Source organism: Pelobates fuscus, chromosome 2 (assembly GCF_036172605.1).
Source record: "Pelobates fuscus isolate aPelFus1 chromosome 2, aPelFus1.pri, whole genome shotgun sequence".
Lineage (NCBI taxonomy): Eukaryota > Metazoa > Chordata > Amphibia > Anura > Pelobatidae > Pelobates > Pelobates fuscus.
This window is the reverse complement of record NC_086318.1, coordinates 1,893,629-1,915,301: the sequence shown is the minus strand read 5'-3', so window position 1 is coordinate 1,915,301 and position 21,673 is coordinate 1,893,629. Positions and strand designations below refer to the sequence as shown.

Below are 21,673 nucleotides of genomic sequence, written 5' to 3'. Positions count from 1 at the left end.
TTCTTGTCCCCAACACTTCCATGTGGGAAGCAATGGATTGGGCGAGAAGCCTGCAGGAAAATGACACAGTTGGCGAAGGTGGTGGATTCGAGGAATGAGTATTAATGCTGGAAACAAGGTCAGTCTTTATTTCATTTAGGGGAGCCCATAAATGTAAACAGCTACTGGAACATTGTAGCATTAGAAATACATGTTTGCTATAGTGTGCCCCCCCAAAAACTCACCACTTTTATAAAAACACAATGCACTCACGGTAGTATCAGGGCCAATTTATTACAACTAGTGGAAGAACACTTCTTTTGTGACTGAGCCTTGTGCCATGCTGCTCCCACACTGTTAGAAAAGATCCTTCTGTGGGATATGAACATTAAGGAGATATTGTGTTCCTCACTAGAAAATACGGCTCTTAGGTAGCCATCTCCTATATTAGATAGCATTAAATACTATTGGGAAAAAAAACTGTTGCGGACCAATTGTAATATCCTTTCCTTTTTGCATTAATTAATATATTTACATTTAAAAAATGTAAATGTAAAAAATCATTTTGTTTGATTCAGTACTTACGGGTGGATAATCCCTTTCTCCTTCCCTAGTATTTTTGTATATATAATGTATTTAAGAAGAAAAAAAACCCTTCAATAAAACCTATTAAAAGAAAAAGAAAAGTGAACCTTTACAGCAAGATAAAACGGTGGAAACTGGTCTGACGGAAGACAGAAGAGCGGTCAGCTATGATTCTCTTTAATGTTATTCTTACATGGTGATTTGGAAACATAGCAAATGGTAGCACTACATTCTCTGTTACAAGCGTGTGGATCAGATCAGTCCCATGTATAAAATTACTTCTTGGTAATTAATGTGCAAAGTATAAATGTATATTTATAATGTACAATCTAACTAGTTTGGCAAATTTGGAGAAACAAAACATGTCCCAGCTTTCAGTAAAATAAAAACCATAAAAGCTGTTAAAGTCATTTGTCCCTTCTTGTCGTAGAAGCAGGTAGCGTTATAATACCGTGAAGTGCTAAGCGCTCTCATACAATGCCTCTGGCACTCACGCCAAGCCGGGAGGGCACTGAACGTTGCTTACAATTTGGTCAGAAACATCAACCGATGTCTGTCCCCATCACTGAGACGAGGAAGGTGCAGGAAACTATAAGGACAGCCAGGCCCTGAGCTACAATAAGGTCACAAATTCCTTTGCGTGTTAGACATGGAGGATAATAAGGGGTGAAACCTCACTGCCTCCATATTGTGCAAATCTCTGGTCAAGGTGCAAGCCAAGCGCTAGAGTAAGCTAATACACCGCCCTGTGGTCGCAATGCTGGTGTTTTAACATAGACCCCAATTTCCAGGGGTTTAGGATACAGATTTAGAGCAAGCTAAATGGACATTTGGGATGAAGGTAGCATGGCTACGTCATGTCAGTAATGGTCAGATAGAAGCTCACAAATCGTCATCTCCAATGCCCTCAAAAGCGTAATTTCCATGGAAATCTTCGGCACTCATGTCATTGGCAGAACTGGAGTTGCTGATAGCACGGAGGCTGACTGAGCTGAGCTTACTCTGCAACACAAACAAAAAGGCAGATTAACAGGCTGGGCTGTACCTCGGGCACAGTACAATAGTATAAAATACATCCAGGCTGGGCTGTACCTCGGACACAGTACGATAGTATAAAATACATCCAGGCTGGGCTGTACCTCGGGCACAGTACAATAGTATAAAATACATCCAGGCTGGGCTGTACCTCGGGCACAGTACAATAGTATAAAATACATCCAGGCTGGGCTGTACCTCGGACACAGTACAATAGTATAAAATACATCCAGGCTGGGCTGTACCTCGGACACAGTACGATAGTATAAAATACATCCAGGCTGGGCTGTACCTCGGGCACAGTACAATAGTATAAAATACATCCAGGCTGGGCTGTACCTCGGGCACAGTACGATAGTATAAAATACATCCAGGCTGGGCTGTACCTCGGACACAGTACAATAGTATAAAATACATCCAGGCTGGGCTATACCTCGGACACAGTACAATAGTATAAAATACATCCAGGCTGGGCTGTACCTCGGACACAGTACGATAGTATAAAATACATCCAGGCTGGGCTGTACCTCGGACACAGTACGATAGTATAAAATACATCCAGGCTGGGCTGTACCTCGGACACAGTACGATAGTATAAAATACATCCAGGCTGGGCTGTACCTCGGGCACAGTACAATAGTATAAAATACATCCAGGCTGGGCTGTACCTCGGGCACAGTACGATAGTATAAAATACATCCAGGCTGGGCTGTACCTCGGGCACAGTACGATAGTATAAAATACATCGAGGCTGGGCTGTACCTCGGACACAGTACAATAGTATAAAATACATCCAGGCTGGGCTGTACCTCGGACACAGTACAATAGTATAAAATACATCCAGGCTGGGCTGTACCTCGGACACAGTACAATAGTATAAAATACATCCAGGCTGGGCTGTACCTCGGGCACAGTACAATAGTATAAAATACATCCAGGCTGGGCTGTACCTCGGACACAGTACAATAGTATAAAATACATCCAGGCTGGGCTGTACCTCAGGCACAGTACGATAGTATAAAATACATCTAGGCTGGGCTGTACCTCGGACACAGTACAATAGTATAAAATACATCCAGGCTGGGCTGTACCTCGGGCACAGTACAATAGTATAAAATACATCCAGGCTGGGCTGTACCTCGGGCACAGTACGATAGTATAAAATACATCCAGGCTGGGCTGTACCTCGGGCACAGTACAATAGTATAAAATACATCCAGGCTGGGCTGTACCTCGGACACAGTACGATAGTATAAAATACATCCAGGCTGGGCTGTACCTCGGACACAGTACAATAGTATAAAATACATTTGTTATAGATTAACAGGCTGGGCTCTACCTCATATCTTCCTCCTTGCTTGTGAAGCTATCTGGACACATCAGCTTTTATTATTCTATAAAAAAATATGCCGATACATGTTCTATTCGGAGTGGAATTTCATAGAGAAGAAGATTAAAAGGACACTTCGGGAACCAATACTTTAATAAATATTGTATTTTTTCATGCTCAAATCTGAATAGTTTTCAGGAAAAAAAAAATATTAAATGTTTTGCAAAATGCAAAGCCTGCCCCCTTACTTCAGAAAAAGACTTGCTTATCACCAGTGTATATATACACTGCTCAGCCACCATCACCAGGAGTTTCAGACGAACACTTTATGAAGGACCCTGGACTACTCCTTTTGTCTAAAAACGCACACACTAATAAAAGGGGGGAATACTTCCTGCATGGTGCCCCACAAAGGGAGGGCCAATCCCTGAAAATATCAAAAGGAAGAAATGAAATATCCAGGAACTCCTGAGGTTTCTTTATTTGAAACAAGGAAGTGGAGACAATGTTTCGTCTCCTCTCTGAGGCTTTATTAAGTGATTTGATAAGACCTGAGATAGATAGAGATATATATAAAAAAATATTTTGCACTTTACTTACAGGTGTAGTTGCCCGGTGCTTGTCAGCAATAATGTAGAAACAGCAAAAAGATAGCGAAGGTTAAAAGTAAAACTGAACTTTTAATGTCCAAAATAAAAAAAAATCAACGTTTCAGTTTGTCTTACAAACTTTCAGCAGGATCCTGGAAGTCCTGAGAGTGCCATCTTTTTGATATATATATTATCCTATGTGTAAGTCACCCTGTGCCCATTATAGGTGCAGGATCCTGGAAGCCCTGAGAGTGCTATCTTTTTGATATATATATTATCCTATGTGTAAGTCACCCTGTGCCCATTATAGGTGTAGGATCCTGGAAGCCCTGAGAGTGCTATCTTTTTGATATATATATTATCCTATGTGTAAGTCACCCTGTGCCCATTATAGGTGCAGGATCCTGGAAGCCCTGAGAGTGCTATCTTTTTGATATATATATTATCCTATGTGTAAGTCACCCTGTGCCCATTATAGGTGCAGGATCCTGGAAGCCCTGAGAGTGCTATCTTTTTGATATATATATTATCCTATGTGTAAGTCACCCTGTGCCCATTATAGGTGTAGGATCCTGGAAGTCCTGAGAGTGCTATCTTTTTGATATATATATTATCCTATGTGTAAGTCACCCTGTGCCCATTATAGGTGCAGGATCCTGGAAGCCCTGAGAGTGCTATCTTTTTGATATATATATTATCCTATGTGTAAGTCACCCTGTGCCCATTATAGGTGCAGGATCCTGGAAGTCCTGAGAGTGCTATCTTTTTGATATATATATTATCCTATGTGTAAGTCACCCTGTGCCCATTATAGGTGCAGGATCCTGGAAGTCCTGAGAGTGCTATCTTTTTGATATATATATTATCCTATGTGTAAGTCACCCTGTGCCCATTATAGGTGCAGGATCCTGGAAGTCCTGAGAGTGCCATCTTTTTGATATATATATTATCCTATGTGTAAGTCACCCTGTGCCCATTATAGGTGCAGGATCCTGGAAGTCCTGAGAGTGCTATCTTTTTGATATATATATTATCCTATGTGTAAGTCACCCTGTGCCCATTATAGGTGCAGGATCCTGGAAGCCCTGAGAGTGCTATCTTTTTGATATATATATAATCCTATGTGTAAGTCACCCTGTGCCCATTATAGGTGCAGGATCCTGGAAGTCCTGAGAGTGCTATCTTTTTGATATATATATATTATCCTATGTGTAAGTCACCCTGTGCCCATTATAGGTGCAGGATCCTGGAAGTCCTGAGAGTGCTATCTTTTTGATATATATATTATCCTATGTGTAAGTCACCCTGTGCCCATTATAGGTGCAGGATCCTGGAAGCCCTGAGAGTGCTATCTTTTTGATATATATATATTATCCTATGTGTAAGTCACCCTGTGCCCATTATAGGTGCAGGATCCTGGAAGTCCTGAGAGTGCTATCTTTTTGATATATATATTATCCTATGTGTAAGTCACCCTGTGCCCATTATAGGTGCAGGATCCTGGAAGCCCTGAGAGTGCTATCTTTTTGATATATATATTATCCTATGTGTAAGTCACCCTGTGCCCATTATAGGTGCAGGATCCTGGAAGTCCTGAGAGTGCCATCTTTTTGATATATATATTATCCTATGTGTAAGTCACCCTGTGCCCATTATAGGTGCAGGATCCTGGAAGCCCTGAGAGTGCTATCTTTTTGATATATATATATTATCCTATGTGTAAGTCACCCTGTGCCCATTATAGGTGCAGGATCCTGGAAGTCCTGAGAGTGCTATCTTTTTGATATATATATTATCCTATGTGTAAGTCACCCTGTGCCCATTATAGGTGCAGGATCATGGAAGTCCTGAGAGTGCTATCTTTTTGATATATATATTATCCTATGTGTAAGTCACCCTGTGCCCATTATAGGTGCAGGATCATGGAAGTCCTGAGAGTGCTATCTTTTTGATATATATATTATCCTATGTGTAAGTCACCCTGTGCCCATTATAGGTGCAGGATCCTGGAAGTCCTGAGAGTGCTATCTTTTTGATATATATATTATCCTATGTGTAAGTCACCCTGTGCCCATTATAGGTGCAGGATCCTGGAAACCCTGAGAGTGCTATCTTTTTGATATATATATATTATCCTATGTGTAAGTCACCCTGTGCCCATTATAGGTGCAGGATCCTGGAAGCCCTGAGAGTGCTATCTTTTTTATATATATATTATCCTATGTGTAAGTCACCCTGTGCCCATTATAGGTGCAGGATCCTGGAAGCCCTGAGAGTGCTATCTTTTTGATATATATATATTATCCTATGTGTAAGTCACCCTGTGCCCATTATAGGTGCAGGATCCTGGAAGTCCTGAGAGTGCTATCTTTTTGATATATATATTATCCTATGTGTAAGTCACCCTGTGCCCATTATAGGTGCAGGATCCTGGAAGCCCTGAGAGTGCTATCTTTTTGATATATATATTATCCTATGTGTAAGTCACCCTGTGCCCATTATAGGTGCAGGATCCTGGAAGTCCTGAGAGTGCTATCTTTTTGATATATATATTATCCTATGTGTAAGTCACCCTGTGCCCATTATAGGTGCAGGATCCTGGAAGCCCTGAGAGTGCTATCTTTTTGATATATATTATCCTATGTGTAAGTCACCCTGTGCCCATTATAGGTGCAGGATCCTGGAAGCCCTGAGAGTGCCATCTTTTTGATATATATATTATCCTATTTGTAAGTCACCCTGTGCCCATTATAGGTGCAGGATCCTGGAAGCCCTGAGAGTGCTATCTTTTTGATATATATATTATCCTATGTGTAAGTCACCCTGTGCCCATTATAGGTGCAGGATCCTGGAAGCCCTGAGAGTGCCATCTTTTTGATATATATATTATCCTATGTGTAAGTCACCCTGTGCCCATTATAGGTGCAGGATCCTGGAAGCCCTGAGAGTGCTATCTTTTTGATATATATATTATCCTATGTGTAAGTCACCCTGTGCCCATTATAGGTGCAGGATCCTGGAAGTCCTGAGAGTGCTATCTTTTTGATATATATATTATCCTATGTGTAAGTCACCCTGTGCCCATTATAGGTGCAGGATCCTGGAAGCCCTGAGAGTGCCATCTTTTTGATATATATATTATCCTATGTGTAAGTCACCCTGTGCCCATTATAGGTGCAGGATCCTGGAAGTCCTGAGAGTGCTATCTTTTTGATATATATATATTATCCTATGTGTAAGTCACCCTGTGCCCATTATAGGTGCAGGATCCTGGAAGTCCTGAGAGTGCCATCTTTTTGATATATATATAATCCTATGTGTAAGTCACCCTGTGCCCATTATAGGTGCAGGATCCTGGAAGCCCTGAGAGTGCTATCTTTTTGATATATATATTATCCTATGTGTACGTCACCCTGTGCCCATTATAGGTGCAGGATCCTGGAAGTCCTGAGAGTGCTATCTTTTTGATATATATATTATCCTATGTGTAAGTCACCCTGTGCCCATTATAGGTGCAGGATCCTGGAAGTCCTGAGAGTGCTATCTTTTTGATATATATATTATCCTATGTGTAAGTCACCCTGTGCCCATTATAGGTGCAGGATCATGGAAGTCCTGAGAGTGCTATCTTTTTGATATATATATTATCCTATGTGTAAGTCACCCTGTGCCCATTATAGGTGCAGGATCATGGAAGCCCTGAGAGTGCTATCTTTTTGATATATATATATATATTATCCTATGTGTAAGTCACCCTGTGCCCATTATAGGTGCAGGATCCTGGAAGCCCTGAGAGTGCCATCTTTTTGATATATATATTATCCTATGTGTAAGTCACCCTGTGCCCATTATAGGTGCAGGATCCTGGAAGCCCTGAGAGTGCTCTCTTTTTGATATATATATTATCCTATGTGTACGTCACACTGTGCCCATTATAGGTGCAGGATCCTGGAAGTCCTGAGAGTGCTATCTTTTTGATATATATATTATCCTATGTGTAAGTCACCCTGTGCCCATTATAGGTGCAGGATCCTGGAAGTCCTGAGAGTGCTATCTTTTTGATATATATATTATCCTATGTGTAAGTCACCCTGTGCCCATTATAGGTGCAGGATCCTGGAAGCGCTATCTTTTTTATATATAGATATATTATCCTATGTGTAAGTCACCCTGTGCCCATTATAGGTGCAGGATCCTGGAAGACCTGAGAGTGCCATCTTTTTGATATATATATTATCCTATGTGTAAGTCACCCTGTGCCCATTATAGGTGCAGGATCATGGAAGTCCTGAGAGTGCTATCTTTTTGATATATATATATATTATCCTATGTGTAAGTCACCCTGTGCCCATTATAGGTGCAGGATCCTGGAAGCCCTGAGAGTGCTATCTTTTTGATATATATATTATCCTATGTGTAAGTCACCCTGTGCCCATTATAGGTGCAGGATCCTGGAAGCCCTGAGAGTGCTATCTTTTTGATATATATATATTATCCTATGTGTAAGTCACCCTGTGCCCATTATAGGTGCAGGATCCTGGAAGCCCTGAGAGTGCTATCTTTTTGATATATATATTATCCTATGTGTAAGTCACCCTGTGCCCATTATAGGTGCAGGATCCTGGAAGCCCTGAGAGTGCTATCTTTTTGATATATATATTATCCTATGTGTAAGTCCCCCTGTGCCCATTATAGGTGCAGGATCCTGGAAGTCCTGAGAGTGCCATCTTTTTGATATATATATTATCCTATGTGTAAGTCACCCTGTGCCCATTATAGGTGCAGGATCCTGGAAGTCCTGAGAGTGCTATCTTTTTGATATATATATTATCCTATGTGTAAGTCACCCTGTGCCCATTATAGGTGCAGGATCCTGGAAGTCCTGAGAGTGCTATCTTTTTGATATATATATTATCCTATGTGTAAGTCACCCTGTGCCCATTATAGGTGCAGGATCCTGGAAGTCCTGAGAGTGCCATCTTTTTGATATATATATATTATCCTATGTGTAAGTCACCCTGTGCCCATTATAGGTGCAGGATCCTGGAAGTCCTGAGAGTGCTATCTTTTTGATATATATATTATCCTATGTGTAAGTCACCCTGTGCCCATTATAGGTGCAGGATCATGGAAGTCCTGAGAGTGCTATCTTTTTGATATATATATTATCCTATGTGTAAGTCACCCTGTGCCCATTATAGGTGCAGGATCATGGAAGTCCTGAGAGTGCTATCTTTTTGATATATATATTATCCTATGTGTAAGTCACCCTGTGCCCATTATAGGTGCAGGATCCTGGAAGTCCTGAGAGTGCTATCTTTTTGATATATATATTATCCTATGTGTAAGTCACCCTGTGCCCATTATAGGTGCAGGATCCTGGAAGTCCTGAGAGTGCTATCTTTTTGATATATATATTATCCTATGTGTAAGTCACCCTGTGCCCATTATAGGTGCAGGATCCTGGAAGCCCTGAGAGTGCCATCTTTTTGATATATATATTATCCTATGTGTAAGTCACCCTGTGCCCATTATAGGTGCAGGATCATGGAAGTCCTGAGAGTGCCATATTTTTGATATATATATTATCCTATGTGTAAGTCACCCTGTGCCCATTATAGGTGCAGGATCCTGGAAGCCCTGAGAGTGCTATCTTTTTGATATATATATTATCCTATGTGTAAGTCACCCTGTGCCCATTATAGGTGCAGGATCATGGAAGTCCTGAGAGTGCTATCTTTTTGATATATATATATATTATCCTATACAAAGGAGTAAGCAAGTGAATATACAGTAGTAAAATACGTGTGGTAGCCAAGAAATGGCTACAGACCACCAAGTGGGAACCCCTTATACCACTTATACAGAAAATATTAGAAATACATACAATTAGTGGAACACACGTCTGATGATTCTAGAAAATAAGACAGAATGGCATAGTATAATACTGTTTAGTATAGATATATATGAAAAAAAATAAAGCAATATTACTCACAAGCCCAGAGCCAAATTAGCATATGGCTCTCATGGGAAGCGTGATGGGACGATTAATAGGATGTCCCCATCCTTCTTCTTGTTGTTCCTTAAATAGTAGTTGGTGAAGGATGCAAAATTCAGATGTCTTTCAAATTGCAGATGTGTCTTTATTTGATGAATAAAAGTTGTACAAAGATAAAGGATAAAAATTCCAATTGACAATTAAAAGGTGATATAAATAAAAGTCCTGTATATACAGTCTGACCCAAAACGCGTTTCGCCCTGTGGTGGGGGCTTCCTCAGTTGGTGTCAGTCAGTATCTTCTGGGTAGGCTTCCTCTGCGTTCTTTTATAGCACTTCTGTGTTCTACTTCCGGGTTTGCATTACTTATCCGCATTTGGAACGCATACTGCGTTCCACCGCCGTCTACATGCGTTCCACTTCCGGGTCGCGTATTGTGTGTCAATCGGGCGCACAATAGACGTCACTGGAACGCATGGTAGTCGGTGTATGCGTTCCACTTCGGGATATTTTACAATTAAAGTCATAACAGAATATCTATTTTCAAAATTTCGGAATATTTTAAAATTAAAGACTTTACAGAGTGTATATTTTCAAAGTGTGGTGATTACTATGTGATATATTAATTTGTATATTCCAAACTCAATTTTATATACATATATAAAACTTGTATGGTAGCTAATAACCAGGAATAAATAAGAATACAGAGCAATCTTCAAGGAAATTATAATGCTGTGAGGTTTAAGTTAATATATGGCATTAAAATACATGATATACATATTGATATTGGGTTTTCATATATCTGTTATATATAAATTAGTTCTAAAAAAGGCATATGTGTAATAATATATACATATAGAGCTTATATGACATATAGTAATATTGTACGTAATTGTAGCTAAAATCTATGATGGTAATAATTGCTAAAAATGAGGAAAAATTCATACTTTAAAAGGAGTGAATAGGAAAAATTATGTATATATTTTAAATGAAGTGACAAATCTCGAAATCCGAATTTAGACCATAAGGGATAAGGGTATTAAAATTGAAAATAAATTTCATCTCTTCTGAGCCTATCTTTTTGGTGTAATCTCCCCCTCTCCAATTTTTCTTAACTATTTTGAGGGGGCAGAAAAAAAGGTGATCCGGGTTAAGGTTATGATGTATTTTAAAATGGTTGGATACGCTGTGGGTTTCCAAACCTTTTTTAATATTTCTCACGTGTTCTGATATTCGTACATGTAGGCACCTAATTGTCCTGCCAATATATATTAAATTACACGGACATTTTAATAGGTAAATGACTCCTTTTGAGTAGCATGTTAATTGGTCTTTAATAACAAAATCGATATTGGTGTGTTCTCTAAGGTCTGTTATGTATTTTTGGATTTTTTGTTGACCTACATGCTAAACATGTTCCGCACCCATAAAAACCTTTGCTTTGGTTTAGAAAGTGTCTGATGCTTTTTGGTGGCCCTTCGCTGCTATGGACTAATGCTTTCTTTAGATTCGCTGCACCTCTATAGACGATTCGAGGTCTGGATGGTAAAACGTTTTTTAAAATTGGATCTCTTTGGAGGATGTGCCAGTGTTTTTTAATAGTCCTATTTATTTTGTTATTGTTTCCGTTGTAATTGCATATAAAATGTGCCTCATTTGTGTTTAAAATTTTGGGGTTTTTCTGTTGTTTGTAAGTTAATAGTTGCTCTCTGGGAGTATCTCGGATTTCTTCCATAGCTTTAGTTAGTTTTATCTCTTCGTAACCTCTTTCTAGGAATTGTTGTTTTATTATGCTTGCTTGATCCATGTAGTCCTGTTCAGTCGTACAATTGCGTCTTATTCTTAAGAACTGGCTCTTGGGAGCGTTATCCAGCCAGGGTTTGTGGTGGCAGCTCTTTTTTTTCTATGAATCCGTTAGCGTCCACTGGCTTAAAAAAGTTTTTAGTTTTAATCTGTTGAGCTTCGATAAAAATATGGAGGTCCAAAAAGTTAATTTCTGTAGTGCTATGTATGGTAGTGAGTACGATTCCCCATTCATTGGATATGAGGAAGGCTAGAAACATATTTAAAAGATCATGAGAACCATTCCAAATTAAAAATATGTCATCTATGTATCGGCGATAGGTCACCAAACTCGACACCCAGGGATGCTCTGAAAAAATAAAAATCTCCTCACAGTATTCCATAAACAAGTTGGCATAACTGGGTGCGAATTTGGTGCCCATCGCCGTACCTCTAATTTGCAGATAAAAAGTGTTCTCGAACCAAAAAAAATTATTGGTTAAAATAAGATGGATGCCTTCCAATATAAAATTCATCTGTTCTTCCTTAAAATTTGCTTTTCTTAAAAAATGTTTTACTGCCTCTATACCAATTTCGTGTGGAATTATGCTGTATAGAGATGTGACATCACTAGTGACTAATATATTGCCATCTTCCCATTTACTTGTTTCTAAAAGTTGTAATATGTGTATAGTATCTTTTAGATATGCAGGATTTTTAACTACTATGGGTTGTAAAAGCAAATCAATGTATTCCGAGACTCTGGAGGAGATGGAGTCTATCCCGGAAATAATTGGGCGTCCTGGGGGATTTTTTATGTCTTTGTGAATTTTTGGAAGGTAGTAAAATACTGGTATTTTTGGATGTGTAATTGACAGATATTTACTTTCTTTTTCCGTTAGTATACCCTTATCTAGACCTTTTTGTATGTAATTGTCAAATAGATCTTTGACTTTACTGGTCGGATCTGAATTTAGTTTTTTATAAGTGTTGTTATCTGAAAGGATTCTTTCCGATTCTTGTAAATATTGTGCTTTGGAAAGGACCTTTAGAAACAAGTAAATGGGAAGATGGCAATATATTAGTCACTAGTGATGTCACATCTCTATACAGCATAATTCCACACGAAATTGGTATAGAGGCAGTAAAACATTTTTTAAGAAAAGCTAATTTTAAGGAAGAACAGATGAATTTTATATTGGAAGGCATCCATCTTATTTTAACCAATAATTTTTTTTGGTTCGAGAACACTTTTTATCTGCAAATTAGAGGTACGGCGATGGGCACCAAATTCGCACCCAGTTATGCCAACTTGTTTATGGAATACTGTGAGGAGATTTTTATTTTTTCAGAGCATCCCTGGGTGTCGAGTTTGGTGACCTATCGCCGATACATAGATGACATATTTTTAATTTGGAATGGTTCTCATGATCTTTTAAATATGTTTCTAGCCTTCCTCACATCCAATGAATGGGGAATCGTACTCACTACCATACATAGCACTACAGAAATTAACTTTTTGGACCTCCATATTTTTATCGAAGCTCAACAGATTAAAACTAAAAACTTTTTTAAGCCAGTGGACGCTAACGGATTCATAGAAAAAAAAGAGCTGCCACCACAAACCCTGGCTGGATAACGCTCCCAAGAGCCAGTTCTTAAGAATAAGACGCAATTGTACGACTGAACAGGACTACATGGATCAAGCAAGCATAATAAAACAACAATTCCTAGAAAGAGGTTACGAAGAGATAAAACTAACTAAAGCTATGGAAGAAATCCGAGATACTCCCAGAGAGCAACTATTAACTTACAAACAACAGAAAAACCCCAAAATTTTAAACACAAATGAGGCACATTTTATATGCAATTACAACGGAAACAACAACAAAATAAATAGGACTATTAAAAAACACTGGCACATCCTCCAAAGAGATCCAATTTTAAAAAACGTTTTACCATCCAGACCTCGAATCGTCTATAGAGGTGCAGCGAATCTAAAGAAAGCATTAGTCCATAGCAGCGAAGGGCCACCAAAAAGCATCAGACACTTTCTAAACCAAAGCAAAGGTTTTTATGGGTGCGGAACATGTTTAGCATGTAGGTCAACAAAAAATCCAAAAAGACATAACAGACCTTAGAGAACACACCAATATCGATTTTGTTATTAAAGACCAATTAACATGCTACTCAAAAGGAGTCATTTACCTATTAAAATGTCCGTGTAATTTAATATATATTGGCAGGACAATTAGGTGCCTACATGTACGAATATCAGAACACGTGAGAAATATTAAAAAAGGTTTGGAAACCCACAGCGTATCCAACCATTTTAAAATACATCATAACCTTAACCCGGATCACCTTTTTTTCTGCCCCCTCAAAATAGTTAAGAAAAATTGGAGAGGGGGAGATTACACCAAAAAGATAGGCTCAGAAGAGATGAAATTTATTTTCAATTTTAATACCCTTATCCCTTATGGTCTAAATTCGGATTTCGAGATTTGTCACTTCATTTAAAATATATACATAATTTTTCCTATTCACTCCTTTTAAAGTATGAATTTTTCCTCATTTTTAGCAATTATTACCATCATAGATTTTAGCTACAATTACGTACAATATTACTATATGTCATATAAGCTCTATATGTATATATTATTACACATATGCCTTTTTTAGAACTAATTTATATATAACAGATATATGAAAACCCAATATCAATATGTATATCATGTATTTTAATGCCATATATTAACTTAAACCTCACAGCATTATAATTTCCTTGAAGATTGCTCTGTATTCTTATTTATTCCTGGTTATTAGCTACCATACAAGTTTTATATATGTATATAAAATTGAGTTTGGAATATACAAATTAATATATCACATAGTAATCACCACACTTTGAAAATATACACTCTGTAAAGTCTTTAATTTTAAAATATTCCGAAATTTTGAAAATAGATATTCTGTTATGACTTTAATTGTAAAATATCCCGAAGTGGAACGCATACACCGACTACCATGCGTTCCAGTGACGTCTATTGTGCGCCCGATTGACACACAATACGCGACCCGGAAGTGGAACGCATGTAGACGGCGGTGGAACGCAGTATGCGTTCCAAATGCGGATAAGTAATGCAAACCCGGAAGTAGAACACAGAAGTGCTATAAAAGAACGCCGAGGAAGCCTACCCAGAAGATACTGACTGACACCAACTGAGGAAGCCCCCACCACAGGGCGAAACGCGTTTTGGGTCAGACTGTATATACAGGACTTTTATTTATATCACCTTTTAATTGTCAATTGGAATTTTTATCCTTTATCTTTGTACAACTTTTATTCATCAAATAAAGACACATCTGCAATTTGAAAGACATCTGAATTTTGCATCCTTCACCAACTACTATTTAAGGAACAACAAGAAGAAGGATGGGGACATCCTATTAATCGTCCCATCACGCTTCCCATGAGAGCCATATGCTAATTTGGCTCTGGGCTTGTGAGTAATATTGCTTAATTTTTTCTCATATATCTATACTAAACAGTATTATACTATGCCATTCTGTCTTATTCATATATTATCCTATGTGTAAGTCACCCTGTGCCCATTATAGGTGCAGGATGTGTGTAATGTATTTGTTTATTGTTTTGTGTGCTCTCCTGTACTGCTGATGCTGGCTACTGACTGGGTGGATTTAGCTACGGAGCCTGCAGAGAGCCCTCTGTTGGTAGCATAACTGAATAGCAAGGCTGGTTAATTTGCATATTCAGGTAGATATGCATATTGCTAATTCTGCAGGCAGAAGAGAGATGTTTAATGTTAATTATCTTCCTCACATCTTTACAAGTATGTCATTATGTTATTATAAGTTCCTGTATGTTGCCTAATGTAATTTCATTGCTTGTATTTTTAATAAGTGGTCACATTAATCTTTATGTAATGAGCATATAGGCTAGTCCCAAGTAAAAATAAAGCTTTGCATGTTAGTTCCTTTTAAAACAGAGTGTCTTGTGTGGAGTTTTAGGGATCTGCCTGGAAGGAAAGCTGCAGAGGAATAGGCAGAGGGGACAATACCTGCCTGGAAGGAAAGCTGCAGAGGAATAGGCAGAGGGGACGATACCTGCCTGGAAGGAAAGCTGCAGAGGAATAGGCAGAGGGGACGATACCTGCCTGGAAGGAAAGCTGCAGAGGAATTGGTGGAGGGGACGATACCTGCCTGGAAGGAAAGCTGCAGAGGGATAGGCAGAGGGGATGATACCTGCCTGGAAGGAGAGCTGCAGAGGAATTGGTGGAGGGGACGATACTTGCCTGGAAGGAGAGCTGCAGAGGAATTGGTGGAGGGGACGATACCTGCCTGGAAGGAAAGCTGCAGAGGAATAGGCAGAGGGGACGATACCTGCCTGGAAGGAGAGCTGCAGAGGAATTGGTGGAGGGGACGATACCTGCCTGGAAGGAAAGCTGCAGAGGAATAGGCAGAGGGGACGATACCTGCCTGGAAGGAAAGCTGCAGAGGAATTGGTGGAGGGGACGATACCTGCCTGGAAGGAAAGCTGCAGAGGAATTGGTGGAGGGGACGATACCTGCCTGGAAGGAAAGCTGCAGAGGAATAGGCAGAGAGGACGATACCTACCTGGAAGGAAAGCTGCAGAGGAATTGGTGGAGGGGACGATACCTGCCTGGAAGGAGAGCTGCAGAGGAATTGGTGGAGGGGACGATACCTGCCTGGAAGGAGAGCTGCAGAGGAATTGGTGGAGGGGACAATACCTGCCTGGAAGGAAATCTGCAGAGGAATTGGTGGAGGGGACGATACCTGCCTGGAAGGAAATCTGCAGAGGAATTGGTGGAGGGGACGATACCTGCCTGGAAGGAGAGCTGCAGAGGAATAGACAGAGGGGACGATACATGCCTGGGAGTAGAGCTGCAGGGGAATAGGCAGAGGGGACGATACCTGCCTGGGAGTAGAGCTGCAGCCTGGACGGGTGGAAAAGCTCCAGAGACCCCATTTAAGCCTCGGTGACTGGAGTTGAAGCATTCTAGGCTTCCTCCCCAACGGCTAGGCATCGGATTGGGCAGAGGTACTCGGTAGGAGTACAGGAGCTCTGTCACAATAGCAATGAGTGACTGCTTTTAATTCACAACCCCATTGTAGTCGGTCAGAGAAACTACACACAGGTAGTGATATCCTTACTATAGATCTAACTTGGTGTAATCTTCCAGTGCAGGTTGCTTTGTAGGTCAGTGGCTAAGCTGTGTACATACCTTGGGGTGATGGGGTGTGGCTAAGCTGTGTACATACCTTGATACGGAAGTATTTTTCTGGGGTGAGGTGGTGTGGCTAAGGAGGCAGGCTTATGGTGCAGCATTCTGCAAAACATTTAATTTTTTTTGCACACAAAAGATTTGAGCAAATTATCGAGGCCAAAACCTACCAAATCGTTGTATTTGTGCCTGGAGTGTACCTTTAATGAAGAGATGTCATCACTTTCCATTACAGCGATTTAACGTGAAAGCTTCCAGGAAGGCGAGTGTTAAGAAGATGTAAAGCTCACTGATAACTTGTGTATTTATTTTGATAAGTTAATCATTAGGTTTTACAGGTAGAAGTGTATACTCCTGTGTGGGGGTTAACCCCTTCATTTAAATCAATAGTTAAAGCGGCACTGTCATGCTGAACTTACCTTTCCTCAATCTCTTCCTCTTCTCCCCCTCTCTCGGGATCTGTTATTCTTTTCTTCCTGTCTTCTTTAGTTTTCTTTAAAATCATAAGACAAAGTAGGGACTCTTTGCCTTATGGAGGATTCCTCCGCTTGACCAGCTCTGACCAGCAGAGGAGCAAAGTGTGCTTCATTTACGCTGGTCAGAGCAATTTTCCCATGATCCCTAGCTTTCCTCCCTGTTCCCACAATGCTTCCTGTCAGTATTGCCGAACGTCCTGTCACTTAGACAGAACGCCGGCAAAACTGCCGAATTGCATCGTAACAGAATGAGAAGAGTTTCTCCATTGGTGTTAGGATGCAATTCGGTACTTTGTTCGTATCGGAATTTCATTCTAATGAATGAAACTCCGATCCTCTTCATTGCTGTGGCTGCATCTTGCAGCCGCTTAGTAGATAACTCCCTAATTCCCACGGTATCAGGGAGTTATCTACTAAAAGGCTGAAAGAGCTAAATTGGTCTTTCAGCCAACTTTACTAATACTTAGTATTAGTAAATAATATGCCCCTACTCGCTATATTGCGAGTAGGGGCATGTGTAGTAAGCAGTGTGCAGCCTATAGCATAAAAAAACAAAAACAAAAAAAAACGAATACACCCCCCCCCGCGGCTGGTGTCCTGGGTCGGTGGGTGGGGGCCCTAAATAAAGATGGGGGGGCGGGACCTACTGTCCTCCCCCCCTGCGCGGTGGGTGGGGGCCCTAATAACCTAATAAAACAATAAGGGGGGGGACCTACTGTCCTCCCCCCCGGCCCCCACCCCTTATTGTTTTCCAAATTCCAAAGAACTTTCCCACGCTGTGTAAAATGACACAGAGCACTGTGATTGGCTTAAACCCACCAATCAGAGTGTTCTTAGCCTAATTGCAGGGCGGGGCAAGGCTTTATAAGCCTTCCCCACCCTGCGGAGCTCAGTCTGCGCGGAGCCCTCCATGGGTGAAGATGGATTATTTTTTTTGCGCTCAGGTTTTTCTTTTTCGTCGGGTTTTTTATTTTATTTTTAGTTGGACGGGTATGATGGATTTGTATTTGCCCTTTTTGGGGGCTGAAGAAAGAAGATTTTAGAAAAAAAGACGTCAAATGGCAAGTTTAATTTTTTTTTTTTTTTTTTTTTTACAGGTTATTTTATTCCCCCCTCACTATTTTTAGGGGTAGGTCCCCCCCCAATCTTTATTTAGGGCCCCCACCCACCGCTCAGGGGTGGGGGCCAGGGGGAGGACAGTAGGTCCCCACCCCTTATTGTTTTATTAGGGCCCCCACTCTCCGCGCAGGGGTGGGGGCCGGGGGGGGAGGACAGTAGGTCCCACCCCTCATTACCATTATGGCCCCCACCCGTCGCCCAGGGGTGGGTCCTGGGGGGGAGGACAGTAGCCCCCCCCCCCCCACCTCATTACTATTATGGCCCCCACCCGCCGCCCAGGGGTGGGGGCCGGGGGGAGGACAGTAGGTCCCCCCTCATTACCATTATGGCCCCTACCCGCCACCCAGGGGTGGGGGCCGGGGGGGGGGGGGAGGACAGTAGGTCCCCCGCCCCACCTTACAACAATTTTTTTTTACAGTGAGCAGCCACAGGCTGCTCACTGTTTAGTGGACATGCCCCTACTTGCGGTATAGCGAGTAGGGGCATTCGGGAGATTTTAATCTCCCTTATGCTATGACGGGGGTCATATTGACCCCCATAGAGTGAGGGGGGGGGGGGGGGCCTGGGGGGCTTATGATGTGGTGGGGAGCACAGCTCCCTGCCGCTTCTGTCTTTACATATTACAAGGAGGGAGCTGCATGCCGGTAGCTCCCTCCTTGTAATAAACCGAACAAACAAACGAACACTGATATTCGGTGTTTGTTCGTTCGTTTGATTTTTTCTATTCATTCATTCGTCTGTCTGATGAATGAATGAATAGGTGAAATTCCCGTTCGCATGTCCAGGTGTTTCACTGGGCATGTGCGGGAATCTCACAGTCTACCTAATGTGGGCAGATGAAGTGTCCCACAGGGACTTCACCTACCCACACAAAGATGGCGGCGCCCTGAATATAGATCGGGGCAGAAAATAAAGAATAAAAAATAGGTAATGTGGGGGGCTTAGGGGCATTTGGATGTAGTGGAGGCGGGAGGGGGGTTAAAAAAACAAAAAACGAGATTCGGCATGACAGTGGCGCTTTAAGCGAACCAAAGCAGGAGTTTCTCAGGGTACAATGGTTTGTCCCTAGTTAACAGGAGTCTTTAAAAAGTGTGTATTTGATCAAACTTAACGTTTATTAGTTACAGGAGAACAAAATGAAACGAAAAATATTGAAACACCCAAAATGTAATTAACACCCAGTGTAAAACAAATGGAAATTACAAATGACCCTCTCTCACACAACAAGCAAGTGCACGGCTTATAGACACTCACTGGATGAACCAAATGTACATCAAAGTTTCTAATTAGAACATTTCTATAGAAACAGTTTGGCAACTTCATAGATCCACGATAAAGTAAAAATAAGAACAAGAAATAAAACAAATAACGTGTGTGAGCTGATTAAATACTGGGCTTATATATCCAACAGCTTAGTAGAGCGTTCCCCTCTGGTTCTCTTTAGACATACCTCTATCTTCGATTTCTAAGGTAGATCCGATCAGGAGAATATTCCTCTTTTGGAAGTTTTATCTAGAGAGCACTTGGCTCTCAGTTTTGATTATTGTTTTCATCACTTTATGGTTGGTGGGTGTTTGTCATTTCCATTTGTTTTACACTGGGTGTTGATTACATTTTGGGTGTTTCAATATTTTTCGTTTCATATTGTTCTCCTGTAACTAATAAACGTTAAGTTTGATCAAATACACACTTTTTAAAGACTCCTGTTAACGAAGGACAAACCATTGTACCCTGAGAAACTCCTGCTTTGGTTCACTTAATTATTGATTCTGATTGGAGACTCTTGCTTACATAAAGCTTTATAACTGCACCAATTCCAGGTTTGCCATTTAGTCTCATAACTTACCGATAATTTAACAATTGGCTCTCTGGAGGAGTCTGGAGAATCCTGGGAGAGAGAGAGAGAGAGAGACAGCTAAAGATAGGTTGCTATGTAGGAAATCGAGGACACAAAATAAAGATAAAACAGGAACTGCATCCATTGCACAGCAACCGCGCACACCATGGAGAGCGAGCAGGGGAAGCATACTTATGGAAACAGAAAAGACAACGCGAGAGATAGAAACAGACAGAAAGGAGAGAGAGCGAGATAAATAGGGTACCAGAAAGAATGTGCAGCAGATCATAGAGAGATGGCAGCAAGGGCACAGTGATGGAGAGAATGTACGCAGGTTAGTCCACCGACACCATGAGTAACAGGTTAGTCCCCAGACACCGACACCATGAGTAACAGGTTAGTCCCCAGACACCGACACCATGAGTAACAGGTTAGTCCCCAGACACCGACACCATGAGTAACAGGTTAGTCCCCAGACACCGACACCATGAGTAACAGGTTAGTCCCCAGACACCGACACCATGAGTAACAGGTTAGTCCCCAGACACCGACACCATGAGTAACAGGTTAGTCCCCAGACACCGACACCATGAGTAACAGGTTAGTCCCCAGACACCGACACCATGAGTAACAGGTTGGTCCACCGACACCATGAGTAACAGGTTAGTCCACCGACACCGACACCATGAGTAACAGGTTGGTATACAGACACCGACACCAGGAGTAACAGGTTAGTCCACAGACACCGACACCAGGAGTAACAGGTTAGTCCACAGACACCGACACCAGGAGTAACAGGTTAGTCCCCAGACACCGACACCATGAGTCACAGGTTAGTCCCCAGACACCGACACCATGAGTCACAGGTTAGTCCACAGACACCGACACCATGAATCACAGGTTAGTCCCCAGACACCGACACCATGAGTAACAGGTTAGTCCCCAGACACCATGAGTCACAGGTTAGTCCCCAGACACCATGAGTCACAGGTTAGTCCCCAGACACCGACACCATGAGTAACAGGTTAGTCCACAGACACCGACACCATGAATCACAAGTTAGTCCCCAGACACCGACACCATGTGTCATAGGTTAGTCCACAGACACCGACACCATGAGTAACAGGTTAGTCCACAAACACCATGAGTCACAGGTTAGTCCACAGACACCATGAGTCACAGGTTAGTCCACAGACACCGACACCATGAGTAACAGGTTAGTCCACCGACACCGACACCATGAGTAACAGGTTAGTCCACCGACACCGACACCATGAGTAACAGGTTAGTCCACCGACACCAACACCATGAGTAACAGGTTAGTCCACCGACACCAACACCATGAGTAACAGGTTAGTCCACCGACACCAACACCATGAGTAACAGGTTAGTCCACAGACACCATGAGTAACAGGTTAGTCCACAGACACCATGAGTAACAGGTTAGTCCACAGACACCATGAGTAACAGGTTAGTCCACAGACACCATGAGTAACAGGTTAGTCCCCAGACACCGACACCATGAGTAACAGGTTAGTCCCCAGACACCGACACCATGAGTCACAGGTTAGTCCCCAGACACCGACACCATGAGTCACAGGTTAGTCCACAGACACCGACACCATGAATCACAGGTTAGTCCCCAGACACCGACACCATGAGTAACAGGTTAGTCC

At 41.5% G+C, this 21,673-nt stretch overlaps 1 protein-coding gene across 1 annotated transcript in view; it reads right to left on the bottom strand.

Moving 5' to 3' along the window:
• Positions 1-262: 262 nt before the first annotated feature.
• SNX17 (sorting nexin 17) overlaps positions 263-21,673 on the bottom strand; it is a 70,999-nt gene continuing 49,588 nt past the window's right edge. The window contains exons 14-15 of the mRNA XM_063441842.1: positions 20,007-20,048; positions 263-1,566 (exon numbers count right to left, since the gene is read on the bottom strand). Coding sequence (XP_063297912.1) covers positions 1,447-1,566; positions 20,007-20,048 — 162 coding nt within the window. The 3' untranslated portion in view covers positions 263-1,446. The remainder of the gene's footprint in view (positions 1,567-20,006; positions 20,049-21,673) is intronic.